Source organism: Ascochyta rabiei, chromosome 22 (genome assembly GCF_004011695.2).
Source record: "Ascochyta rabiei chromosome 22, complete sequence".
Classification (NCBI taxonomy): domain Eukaryota; kingdom Fungi; phylum Ascomycota; class Dothideomycetes; order Pleosporales; family Didymellaceae; genus Ascochyta; species Ascochyta rabiei.
Window position 1 is genome coordinate 722686 of NC_082426.1, and position 11659 is coordinate 734344.

General features: G+C 57.6%; 3 protein-coding genes across 3 annotated transcripts, besides 10 other annotated features; 1 reads left to right on the forward strand and 2 right to left on the reverse strand.

Annotated features, from left to right (window-relative positions):
- Nucleotides 1–30: 30 nt before the first annotated feature.
- Nucleotides 31–142: a mobile genetic element.
- Nucleotides 89–146: a dispersed repeat.
- Nucleotides 147–348: 202 nt separating this feature from the next.
- On the reverse strand, nucleotides 349–1145 carry EKO05_0011461 (uncharacterized protein; the record flags this gene model as incomplete). The annotated part of the gene is made up of 3 exons (XM_038944260.2): nucleotides 349–750; nucleotides 854–1016; nucleotides 1114–1145. The coding sequence occupies 3 exons, from the start codon at nucleotides 1143–1145 to the stop codon at nucleotides 349–351; spliced, it is 597 nt and encodes a 198-aa protein (XP_038792645.2).
- A 372-nt stretch (nucleotides 1146–1517) lies between these two features.
- Nucleotides 1518–1579: a tandem repeat.
- Nucleotides 1580–3828: 2249 nt separating this feature from the next.
- Nucleotides 3829–3854: a tandem repeat.
- A 1129-nt stretch (nucleotides 3855–4983) lies between these two features.
- On the forward strand, nucleotides 4984–6681 carry EKO05_0011462 (uncharacterized protein; the record flags this gene model as incomplete). The annotated part of the gene is made up of 4 exons (XM_038944396.1): nucleotides 4984–5022; nucleotides 5077–5685; nucleotides 5740–5877; nucleotides 5932–6681. The coding sequence occupies 4 exons, from the start codon at nucleotides 4984–4986 to the stop codon at nucleotides 6679–6681; spliced, it is 1536 nt and encodes a 511-aa protein (XP_038792646.1).
- Nucleotides 6682–6794: 113 nt separating this feature from the next.
- Nucleotides 6795–6850: a tandem repeat.
- Nucleotides 6851–6926: 76 nt separating this feature from the next.
- Nucleotides 6927–6957: a tandem repeat.
- Nucleotides 6958–7016: 59 nt separating this feature from the next.
- Nucleotides 7017–11368, reverse strand: EKO05_0011463 (uncharacterized protein; the record flags this gene model as incomplete). Its single annotated transcript, XM_038944339.1, has 3 exons — nucleotides 7017–7669; nucleotides 7722–10330; nucleotides 10851–11368. 3 exons carry the CDS (start codon nucleotides 11366–11368, stop codon nucleotides 7017–7019), a joined length of 3780 nt encoding a protein of 1259 aa, XP_038792647.1.
- Nucleotides 10442–10467: a tandem repeat.
- Nucleotides 10660–10692: a tandem repeat.
- Nucleotides 10856–10900: a tandem repeat.
- Nucleotides 11369–11460: 92 nt separating the features above from the next.
- Nucleotides 11461–11540: a tandem repeat.
- The last annotated feature ends 119 nt before the right edge of the window (nucleotides 11541–11659 follow it).

Consider the following 11659-nt stretch of genomic DNA (forward strand, 5'->3'; position numbering starts at 1 on the left):
GCCCTCTAATACCGTCTGCGTCTTTTCCAGTTAAAACTCTAGGCTAGTAGCTCTTATGTTAGTAGACATATTTGAGATAATATAGATTCTTGGCAAAAGTGACCGACTCGCCTGGTGACCGAGTCGCCCGTGGGGTACGTTAGGAGGAGTTAGAAACGAACTTGCTGGATGTTCAGCGGGCGTTGCCAAGCCTTGTCCCCAGGAACACCAAACATCTCGAGGCTTGCATCACAGCGAACGGCAGTCGGAGAGTAAATCGGAAACCGGATTTTGAATCAGCGTGAAATTCTGCACCTATTGGCGTGTCATACACTCATACCGGTCGTTACAATACACGCCCGTCTTCGGTCAGTATCCTTTCTCACCAACCGCAAAGCCATCCTTCTCGACCGTAAAGTCCGCTTTTTCGACGTCATCTCCGCTCAACTGTTCAGTCTCCAACTCGTTGCTCCAGCTCCTCACAGCAAACAGCGCCCACCATTGCGCAGCTACAAGCACCAGGCCTCCACAAGTGACACCCAATTGCATCATGCCAAAGCTCGTCGAGCACTGCGCGAACCAATCCTCATCCCAGCCGAAACCAGCGCTGATATCTCGACATACCGCGGATTCGTCTATTCGCCAACTTGGAATCACCGGATTCGTGTAATGGAGGTCGTATGGCAGGAGGGTGTTCGTGAGGGCGAGGGTGACGAAAGACAGCGTGGCGGTATGGACAATCGTGTATGCAGACACGAGCTTGGGCAATACCTGTAGACAGGCGTCAGTGGTTGTGTTTCAGACGCTGGAAGCACAGCAATCCAACTTGGAACATCCAAACACATTCGTCCGCAACGCGCAGAGGGTTGCTTACTCTTATTGCGCCTACAAGCCCCAGCACGCTGGCAAGAGACGCCGTTCCGTTGTACACCAGCGACCAAAACGGCCATGTCCGATCGTATCCCGGTAATGCGGAGGAAAGCGAGAGCAGCAAATGCGTCGAAAGTGTAAGCGCAGGGAGGATGATGGCCAGAAACCTAGTCGCAGTCAGTTCCCGTCTCTCCAATCTCCGTTTCGCGCTTCCGATGGTCAAGACGCGGTCGTGTGCTTTTGCGGATGTGCGCGGGAACATACCTCGTCTGCGCCTGCTCCCTCGACAACTGCATAGTGCAAGAAACGAAGACGGGCACGCTGAACAGGCAAAAGAGAAAGCAAACTGGTATCGTGAAGAGGAGGAATGGGAGGGGTGTTATCGGTTCAAGGCGGGCGTGGTGGGAAACAAGGCTTTGCTTCTTGCAAGCAAGGGCGTTGGCGTCGATATGAATAACACGCGATCCAGAAAGTCCGATCTGTCTGACGTGACGTTTTGCTCAAGCACCTCGCATCCACCGGCCGTGCTTCGCCGAAAGCGACAGCTCACGATCCGCCCAGCCTCTACAAGAGAAAATCGGTAAAAACCTTGAATGTGAGATGAGTTGCGAAGAACGAACCATCAGAGTCGTTGATATGCGTGCAGAAATCAATCTTGTCTTGCCCAATTCTCCTCCTTTTCCCCTTCCTCATCTTCATCATCATCTTCTTCTTCTTCGCCTTCTTCTTCACCACCATGCGACTTCGATCTTTAGCTCCGGACGCGCGCGGATGTTAAACGTCATGCATCGGCATCACATGCCTTACCCATAGCGCCCCGATGTTTCGACTCCTCATGCAGCTGGCGGACCGTGGCAGCGCTAGATCCCTGCTAGAAGCCGCGGGATCGCGGATCTGGCGGCGCTTTGTCGCGAGCTGTGAGGTAACGAGTCGGTGAATGAATAAGCATCACGCGAGGGAGCGTCGTGATGCGTGGGTATGTGCGCTTTGTCGATTTGCCATGCTTGCGCGGTTTCGGCGCGTTTCCGCTGGATTCTTGCTATCCTGTGCGTGCGCTGTGCGTGAGCATGGGACGTAGGGACCGCGGATCTTGATCATCGCGATCACACTTGGCGATGAGTCACCAAGTCTGGGACTGTGTGAAATGTGGACATGCCAGCGAAGCTTGGTGTATCTTGATTAGCAAGATGCGGCCAAATAGGGTGGCTGCCTTTACTTGATTGAGATGGCTGATGCTGCGATTACATGATTCCCGCCGTTCGTGTCTTCGGACACTTTAAAGTTTCTTAGCTGCCGGGGTGGGATGCGGTAGTGATGGCGCGACGTCACGCGTAGGCCCGTCAGTCCTCAGCTCGGATGTCGTTTGTGGCGTCTTCACCTCCACGCACTCATCGTAACCACTTTCAGAAAGCAATTCAGCACGTGTAGACGGCTTGGAAGACTCAATAGGAGGCTCACGTTGAACGATGAGGCTGCTGGTACCTGAGAGGACATCCCGGCTGCCTTCCTGGATCTTAGCTTCAGGCTAATCCCAATCCAGCTCTGCTACACATTTCACTCACGCTCAACTTCTTCCCTCTAGAAACGCTACCACAGCTTCTGCGAGTGCAAAACCGAGTGCCAACACTCCCCATTAAATGACTCTCAAGAAGCTGACTGGGGATTTACTTCTCGAGTAATTCATGCCCTAGTGTGGAAACGAGACATCAACACTTGTCATCAGTGCCTCGCAGTGGGGTGCAGAAAGCCAGCCCGCACGAATTATCTCTTGAGTAGATTGCCAGCGATGGCACAGTACCAGTGCCATCTCGCTTCCAAGGGGGAGACTCTGAAGTATTGTCATACTGCTGGGTGCCTGGAGTCCCTGACAAGACCATCCTTGTTGACAACATCCTATCCCTGTGTCTGCTGGTCTTGAGGTGACGCTTTCATGTATCGAGCAAATGGGACGGTCTGTATACTGGTGTTTCCTCCCAAGCCGCAACTGAAGGCATCTCACGGAGACCAATGTCCAACCATTTTCGTTCCGACGACGTGTGGCGTATGAGTACCAATGCTCCTATTCTGACTACATTGCCCGCCACGCCGGATAATCGCTACAGGATATTCAATCTTACACGCAAATTTCAGGCGATGGAGCTACACGAATAACACGGTGTGTTGGGTTTGCTTCCCGATCAAGCGATTCTGTTCTAAAGTAGAGCACGAAGCGCTTGCAGTCTGTCAGGTAGATGCTTGATAACTGCAAACAACTTGACAAGGCTTTTCCTGAATGCATATTCAAGGAGCAAGATACTTTACTACCATGAAAGCTCAATTGGTTAGTGTCTCAAAAGCGCGATCATCTTCATTGGTTTCGAGAACAGAAAGCAAGGGGTCGTCAGCGCCCATCTCGGAAGCCGATGGACAGTAGGAACAAACTCCCAGCTGCAGGAATTTCCAAAGATGGAGTCGAATCGCGCTCTTTTCTATCGAAAATTCCAAGGGGGCGTTTTCTAGAGATTGTTGATCGCAATATAGGCGTATCAATGATTGACTTGACTCTGAGAGGATCAGCCTCGACTTTGGCTGGTACTCAAACCAACACACGAAAAGACGAAGACAGTGGAAGCAGACAATGGTGACAGATCATCTGAGATCACGTTTGGAATCTGCGACTCGCAGCTGTAGCCCTTCACAGCCGGAGGCTGATTACAACCCAGAGCAGCTTCCTTAGACTTGTAGGCTAACAAGCAGCTCGAAGACTACCGTTCTTTTAGTCATTCTAGGCTCTTGCGAGAGAACAACTAAAGACATCCGTGCATCATATCGTTGCAAGATACGAGAGCTGCTACATCCAAGCTTTTCTGCCATTTGATAGGCGACGTGTCGCAGTTCCGTTTGGCTGTAATTACCTGCCATCGTACGTCCACACGCGGATGGCTACAGATGCGTAGGAGAGAGGCTTACGTCGATGCTAAATTCCTGCTGGGTCCTCGAGGGCTTGGGCTTGGGCTTGGGCTTGGTCGGTCGACCTCACGATTTCGAAAGTCGCATCTTCAACTAGCACCAGTCTCGTTCACAACCCGTCGATCAACGTGTTGAGTGTCGCACTGTTAAGTAAAGCAATGCTTGGAGGTCACACTCCGTGCCTATGGCTGTAAGGATGTGCGGTGAGGCCAAGACAAGCAGTACCGTTACAGGCCTGACATCCTGTGGCCGATCCTTGGATACGCCTGAGACCACAGCCAATAGTCGAAGAGTGCCTGCGGTGCTTGAGATTCGTGCTCGCTGACACTTCCACAAACGTGCTCGCTTACTGACCGCGGCTTCGCAGAACTTTGCTGTAATGGGATGCATCACGTGCCGGAGGAGCGTTGTGGGAATTGCAACGCGGACTATAAGACATCGGTGTCGCGCTTGCATCGCAGTGCTTTGTGAGAGCTCAACTTCGCTGTAGATATTAATTCCCCGGTAGCTCCTGTCGCTCCTGTCTAGCGCAGATAGTGCCGATCTGACACGGTCTACGCCTTACAGATCTCTTCTTCGCACTTTTCTATTCACATCAACTTTTCCATATCTCGCTTTCTGTTCCAGAACTCGTGCCTTTGCTTGGGCGATTGCAGTCGACAAACAGGATCTGCAGGTATTACGAACTTCAGAACCCTTCGATGACCCACTAGCCAGCATGAAGTCCGCAGATCTGCACGCTCCACCGACAGCAGGCCCCCACTGTGCTGCTGTGCTCTCGGATTGAGCGACATACACTCAACAGCATGCACAGGCCCGAGACCTTGCGACAGCAGAGCCTAGGTTCATGACTGGCCCGGGCTACCAACGACGCCTCTCGACCCCTCCTGGAAACAGGTCTTTCCACCACAGATAAGCTGAAGAAGGCTTCGGAACCGTGGGGAACGATTGTCTCAGAGGTCGTCATTGTCGATTGGTTGCTGTAGTGAAGGATGCGAGAGAGCTTGGCCCTGTCGCCCTGTCACCCCTCTAGCCCCCGCGGTCGTCTCCAGCTCGACTTTCTCGCGAGGCTAGAATGACAGCTTGCAACCCCACACCATTTCACAAACCACCTCTCGGATTCTCATAATCTTGACATTCTCGACGTGAACCCCATGCCAAAGCCGCTGTGCATACTGTGCCGTAATGCCCAAGAGATCTGCAGGGTGCTTTGAGTGCAGGAAGGTACGCTAAACCGGCACGCCGTTCACATGATCAGGCATTGAGATTGTTGTCCAGCGGAAAGTTCGTTGCGACGAGACCAGGCCCGAGTGCAACACCTGCCTACGACGAGGCACGAAATGTCCAGGCTACAGGCCGGCGCAATCCTTCATTCTTCACCAATTCGACAACGAGACCGAGAGGCCGCACTTGATCAGAGAGGACGAGGAACGCTACAGATATGCATATCAGACGCCAGCACCACCAACCTCGACAGCCTCATCGAGGAATAACTCTACAGCAACGCTGGTGGTAAGGCTTGAAAAGGCGCCCGCCGAGACGCATGTGCCGAAACAAGTCAGCGCGATCGCTGTCGATCGCATCCAGCATCTGGGGACCTTCATCAGGCTCTACTTACCAAGAGCTGATGGCCCGGCGTTGCCGCCACCGTCAGCTCTGATGCTTGCGCTACCAACCATGCCCGCCAACAGCCAGGTGCTGCTTGCTGCCATTGATGCGTTGTCTGCAGCCCAGCTCGCTGTCAACGATCGTGATTATGCTCTGGTCAATCGGTCGCGGTCCATGTACGGGACGGCACTAAGCCAGATGCTGAGAGCCATTCAAAATCCAGTCCTAGCCTTGAAGGACGAGACCTTGCTCTCGACGTACATGCTCACACTGTATGAAGTGCGTCCATGACCATGTTCCTCGCAAAGACAGTTGCTCACGTCGCACTTGTAGGTATTCGTCGGCGTCACGCAAGGCCACGGCTTCTTCTACCATGTGCAGGGCCTGCTGCATCTTGTCAGACAGCGAGGACCAGCATCGTTCAACACCAGGTTGAGCCTGCAGATCTTCCACGCCATACGCTACAACTCGGTACCTATGAGCATCCGCACTGCCGCTCTTCTCCACACTGACGACAGCCTCTAGCTGAGCATCGGCTACCACATGCGCAAAGCCTCGCTCCTCGACAGCCCGGAATGGCTCGCTGTCACCGCGCGTGCCGCCAAAGTCGACCCGTACGTCGCACTCAACGACATCTGCATCTGCATCCCGCGCCTCCTCGAACGCACCGACGCACTCGGCAGCCCAGACAGTCCCGCCTCCGCACTCGACTCGGTGATATCCGACGCGCAAGCCCTAGCCACCCGCGCCTTCGACTGGCTCTCGTCGTTTGAAAAGTTCGGCCCGCGCTACGACAAAGTCGACATCAGCAGCATGGAAGCCTTCCTCGACACCATCTGCGCCGACCGCGTCTTCGACCCGGTCTTCAACTTCCACTACTTCGGCGCCGGCATCTGCTACATGATCTACTGGATGAGCATGCTGATCCTGCAATCCAACACGTTCAAGCTGCTGCGCACCCACGGCCGCCTCGAGCCCCGGCAGCTGCACGCGTGGGCGCAGCAGCTCGGGGGCTTCGCGGACGCCATATGCAGGAGCGTTCCCTTCCACTGCCGGCCCCAGACGGGGTACACGGCCAAGTTCGGCAGTCTGACTCCGTTGGTCGTCGCGCGTCACTTCTTCGAGAGCGCGCCGGGGATGCAGAGCAAGGCGCGGTGGTGCGCGGATGTGTATACGGCTGCGAGAGTGCCCGGGCTGTATCAGGAGACGCCCGTGTCGCTGGAGCCGTTCGAGGCCGTGCAGAGCACGGTGCAGGGGGACAAGAGGTTCATCTAGCGAGCGTCGGACGGAAAAGCACAAGTCAATGCATGCGTCAGGCAATGTGTGAAGACGTAATCATCATCGATCATGGGGATTCGATTTCCAAGTGGCTTTGTCAACAAACGCTAAGAGAGAGAGAGAGAGAGAGAGAGAGAGAGAGAGAGAGAGAGAGAGAGAGAAAGAGGCGGGTGCGCTGGCTTCCCTCATCGGTGCTTGGATGCAGTGCAGCGCTGAAGAAACTTTGCAAAAGTGTAGGAGACAACAAACGAAATAAACGAAACAAAACGAAACTGAGCGATCAAACACCATGGCCATGCGTACTGTACAGGACTAGAGTGAGGTAGCAACGCTCACGTCGCCTTCTCCTTTGGGCTTTTGGTCTGGTTCCTCTGTCTCTTCTTCTCGACCGAGTGTTTGAGTTGGGCGAGTCTCTCCTCGGTGACGCGTATCGCCTCGTCCATCTCCCTCTCCTTCATGTTGTTCGGCGGCAAGCGCTGCTGGTCGTCCGGTGTGAATTTTGCGCCCACTTCGTGCTGCACGCGGTCGAGCGCGACGCGGTCCTCGAGCCACTTCCACAGCTCGCTTTCCTCGCGTCGCCACATCTCTTCGTAGGCGACTTGCCGCTGAGGTGTGCTCCACTGGTTGGGTCCTGTCACGCCCGTGGCTGGGCCGCGGAAGAACCATGAGTAGATGAGTAGCGCGCCGAGCACGGTGATCAGGATCTGTGGCGTGAACAGCGACTCGATGGTGTCTGCGAATGGCACGAGAGTGCGGATGGGTTCGAGTAGACCCCAGTTACTCTGCTTCGGCTGCGGGGCGGCAGGGGCGGCGATGACGGGTGCTTCTTCCAGGGCTGCCGTCTTGGAACGTTTCTTAGACCTTCCGTTGCGGCCCAGGGTTTTAGGGAGGGCTGTGAGCTTGGCGGCTACGGCGGTACGGAGTGCAGCCGTCAGGGAGGTTGCGTAGGACATTTGACCGTCGTTTGCGCCCTTTTCGATGGGTCCTGTGGTGTGTTAGTGTGTTGGCCTGGGCCAGTTCAAGGCGAGCGTACGCACCCCTCAGCCAGCTCTTGCCGCTCCATTCGACCGTAAAGGTCATGATCAGGCGTGTACTGTTACCAGGACCCCACATCATGCAGTATCTTGTTTTTGTGAGGAAGATGTTGCCGCTCGGTACATCGGGTGTTTGCGTGCTGCAGTTCACGCTGACTGCCCTCTCCAGGTCATACTGCTCCAGCGTCATGTCGATGTTACACTTTGTCTGACGAGGCCCGACTGGTGCCGAGAGAGGCTTGATGTACGAGTAGCTGAAGGACGTCTTCTTCTCGCCCAGGCCGTCCTTGTCATGCTCCATCTGCAGATCCATTGATTTCTGGTCTTCGATCAACCACTTCCGCATGAAGACATCGGCAGCGGGACCAAACATGAGGCTGTAGACTTTGCCCAAGGGTGCTGGGATAGTCGTGTCGATGAGGAGCTTGTCGTAGTGCTTGTCGCTGTCGTTGCATTCCGTGGGTCCGTGTGTGGCAGAGCCTGGAAAGTCGTTGGTTGCTGCCGCACCGCTCGTGGCAGCCTTGGCAGCTTCTGCCGTCTGGCCACCACCTCCAGCAGCCTGCGCAACCGCACCACTCACCTTGCGAGCGGCCGGTGCCTCGCCCGCGAGGGAACCGACATCGCTCCCCGCGACGCTGCCTTCGCCGGCTTCCGTAAAGCTCCCCATTCCGTCCTCTTCCTCTGCATCCTCATCGTAGACTTCGTCGTCAGACTCGATGGAGCCGTCGTCGCTGCCGATGGACTCGGCCTTTTCCGTCTTGTCGCCAGTTCCCGCTGACTCGTCGATGGTCACGCCATTCAGCGAAGACTTCAGGTTGGGGTGGGAGATTTTCCAGATGCCGATGATGAGATCGTACGTAGAGTCGCGCGCCAGGAACGAAGCGAAGACGTTGCGGGCGTGGAGCGTCTGGATGACAATGGCGTTTGGGAACAGGACTGCGGTCGACTTCTTCTCGACAGAGACGACTTCGTCAAAGCTGATGACGAGGTTCGTGACCCAGCCTAGGATGTTGCTGGAGAAGCAGAGGTGGCCTTCGGAGACGTAGAGTCGACCGTGGAGCAAGATCTCCTTCTGAAGCGCTGCACTGTAGTCCTCGATGAGATAGTCGTCTTCGGGTACGCTCTTGAACAGACTGTGAAAGTCCTTGTTGCGCTTCGGGGGCGCGACGGCGAAGCCAGTTCCGTTCAGCCGGTGGCCTTGCAGTGCAGGCGCAGGAGCCAGCGTGGAGGGGCTAGCTCCGATGGCAGCAGCCATCGTGTTGCTGGTATTGCCCGTGGCGGCCGAGCTGCCTCTGTGGCGTCTCCGTCTCCCGCCGCTGATGCGGCTGCGAATGCTGCCTTGCCTTTGTATGGAGCCAGCGGCGGGAGAATCCGCCGTGTCGGCGTCCCTCTTAGGCGAGGCTGCACCCGGACCTCCCGATTCGACGGTGAGCGAACGTGGTCGTTCGCTGCTGATGGAGGGCGGCTTGGCTGCGTAGGCGGCCGTCACTGCCTCGGCAGCAGCAGCAGCATCCTCGACCTTTGCCGAAGCCTCGTCGGCCGTGGTTGTGACGTTGGTCGAGGAAGACATGGGGCTGACTTGGGTGCTCTCCGCTATTCCAAGATGTGCCAAGCTGAGATTTCCCGAACCCAGTGTCTCGATTGCGGGCCGGGGCTTCTCCAATCCTTCGGTTGCTGGCTCGATGTTGGCAGGTGCAAAGACTTGTTCGCCGGCGTCCTCTGGCTGGTCGGCTTCCCTGTGCTGTTGCTTGTCTGCCTTGTTTTTGGGCGCGGTGTTTTGAGCGATTGTGTTGCTGAACTGGTTGGCAGCGTTCTGAGCGGCGGAGAAGACGGAGGAAAAGAAGCCGGTGCTGGGAGATTGGAGGACAGCGGTGCCGCCAGGGGTCTTTGCTTCCTCTGGGTGAGGGGTGAGGGGAGCTGAGATGTAGTTGGAGAGCTTGGTTTGGGCGTTGGAGGTGGAGCGCACGCGTCTGTGCGATATCATGTTCCCCGAAGCGGAGACGACGATGTTGGGGTTGGAGCGCGAGGGGCTGTGCTTGGTGCCGTTGTTGGAGTGGGTGGAATGGGTGGGCGAGGGTGCGGGCCTATCGACGGGGGTGGGCGGGGTCACAAAGGTGGTGGGGGCGTCGAGCGTGTCGGGCGGGGCGGCAGGGATGTGGGTGATGATGCGGCTAGGACGCGTTGACGGCAGCGAAGTGGTGGACAGCGTCTCGGATCCTGTGTTGATGTGTAGTGGTGAAGGCACGGCGGGATCGTCGAGGACCCTCTGCTCGCGCTTTTTCCCTCCGAAGAGCGAGCCTAGTGCTCCCGCGGTGGAGGCGGGCCTGGGGCTGTCTGTGTCGCCTGCAGGCTTGGGCGAGGTTGAGCGTCGCGTGGGGTTGAAGGCGTCCTTGAGCTTGCCCACGGGCGAGACTCCCCACTTGTTGGCGGGGACGTCGATTGTGTTGGCGGGGACGTCGATTGTGTTGGCGTGGCTCGTGGAGCGGCCGCCTTGTCCTTGTTCTTGGGACGTCAGCGAGGCGACGGTCTCCGAGGTGATCAGAGGCGAGGAGAGGGTGAGGAGGCCAGCATGGGAGAGGTGCGGTGATATGCCAGGCCGGCGTGCTGGGGAGCTGGCACGTCGGTTAGTCGGGACAGGATGCGGGTGCCAAGTGGGTAGATGCAGGGCTGATGAATGGACAAGGAGAGGGTATCACGAAGGACGACGCTAGAAAATCAGTAGGAAAGAAAAGAAAAGAAAAGAAAAGAAGAAAAAAAGGAGGAGTGAAAAAGGGCACGAGCGAGGGCAGCGACAGCGACAGCGATACGGGGTACGGTGGTGTTGGCTGTGGTGTGCGGCGCAGTGGTGGGGAAGGCCGAGGCCAGAATGTCCAGACGGAGTTCGCCCAGGCGTCCATGCGCGCAGGTAGCAGAGCCAGGGACCCCAGGGACCGCACCACGGCGACGACGACGACGACGACGACGACGGCGACGATGCGCTCTTTCACTCCGACACGCGGGCCAGGCTGGCTGAGTGTGCAACGCAAGGGCATTGTGACATTGGGGGATTGGGCCATGGAGGTGTTGGGGCATGGAGGCGGACGGGCTGAAGGGCGGACGGGCTGACGGGCAATACGAAGGAATACGACTTACGCAGTGTCCGAGTCCGAGTCCGAGTCCGAGTCCGAGTCCGAGTCCGAGTCGTCGGTGAGCAGGCTGCTCGCGACGCTCCGGTGCAGACCAAGCGAGTCGTCGCTGAGGTTCCGCGGCTCTGCGCCCGGGCGTGTGCTGTCCGCGGTGAGGGCGGACGCCGTGTCGACGTGGTCCAGCTGCGAGAGGCGCGAGAGGTCGTCGCTGCTGCCGTTTCTTTCGTTGTGCCCTCGCTTTCCCTTGTGCTGTCCCCTTCCCTTGTCCTCGTCCCTCTCGGTTCCCTCGCTGCGCTTCTTGCGCTTGAACAGGCCCGACAGGCGGCGGCGGTGGTGGGACGAGCTGTCGCTGCGCCCGTCGTCCGAGTTGCGGCGCCTCAGGCGGTCGAGGGCGCCGTCGTGGGTGTCGCCGGGCCCGTCGCTGCCCACGGAGAGGGCAGAGGTGGTGGGGCTCTTGGACAGGGCCTGGTCGACGGGCGCTGCCAGCGACGACGTCAGGCTCCTCCTGCGCCCAACCGAGGCCATGTGGAACGAGCGCGGGTCTCTCTCTGCGTGTGGCGAGGCGGTGGTGAGCCGGCGGCCGGCGTCGAGGTGTTGACCTGGGCGTGGGTGTTGATGTGGGCGTGGGCGTGGGCGTGGGCGTGGGCGTGGGCGTGGGCGTGGGCGTGGGCGTGGGCGTGGGCGTGGGCGTGGGCGTTCGCGTCCGGCGTCGATGCCAGGCCGTGTTTGCGGGGTGAGGATCGATTACGTAGGGCTGCACCGCAACGTGCTACGCCAAGGTCGCGACGGGCATGGCACTGCGGCAGGCGGAGGGAG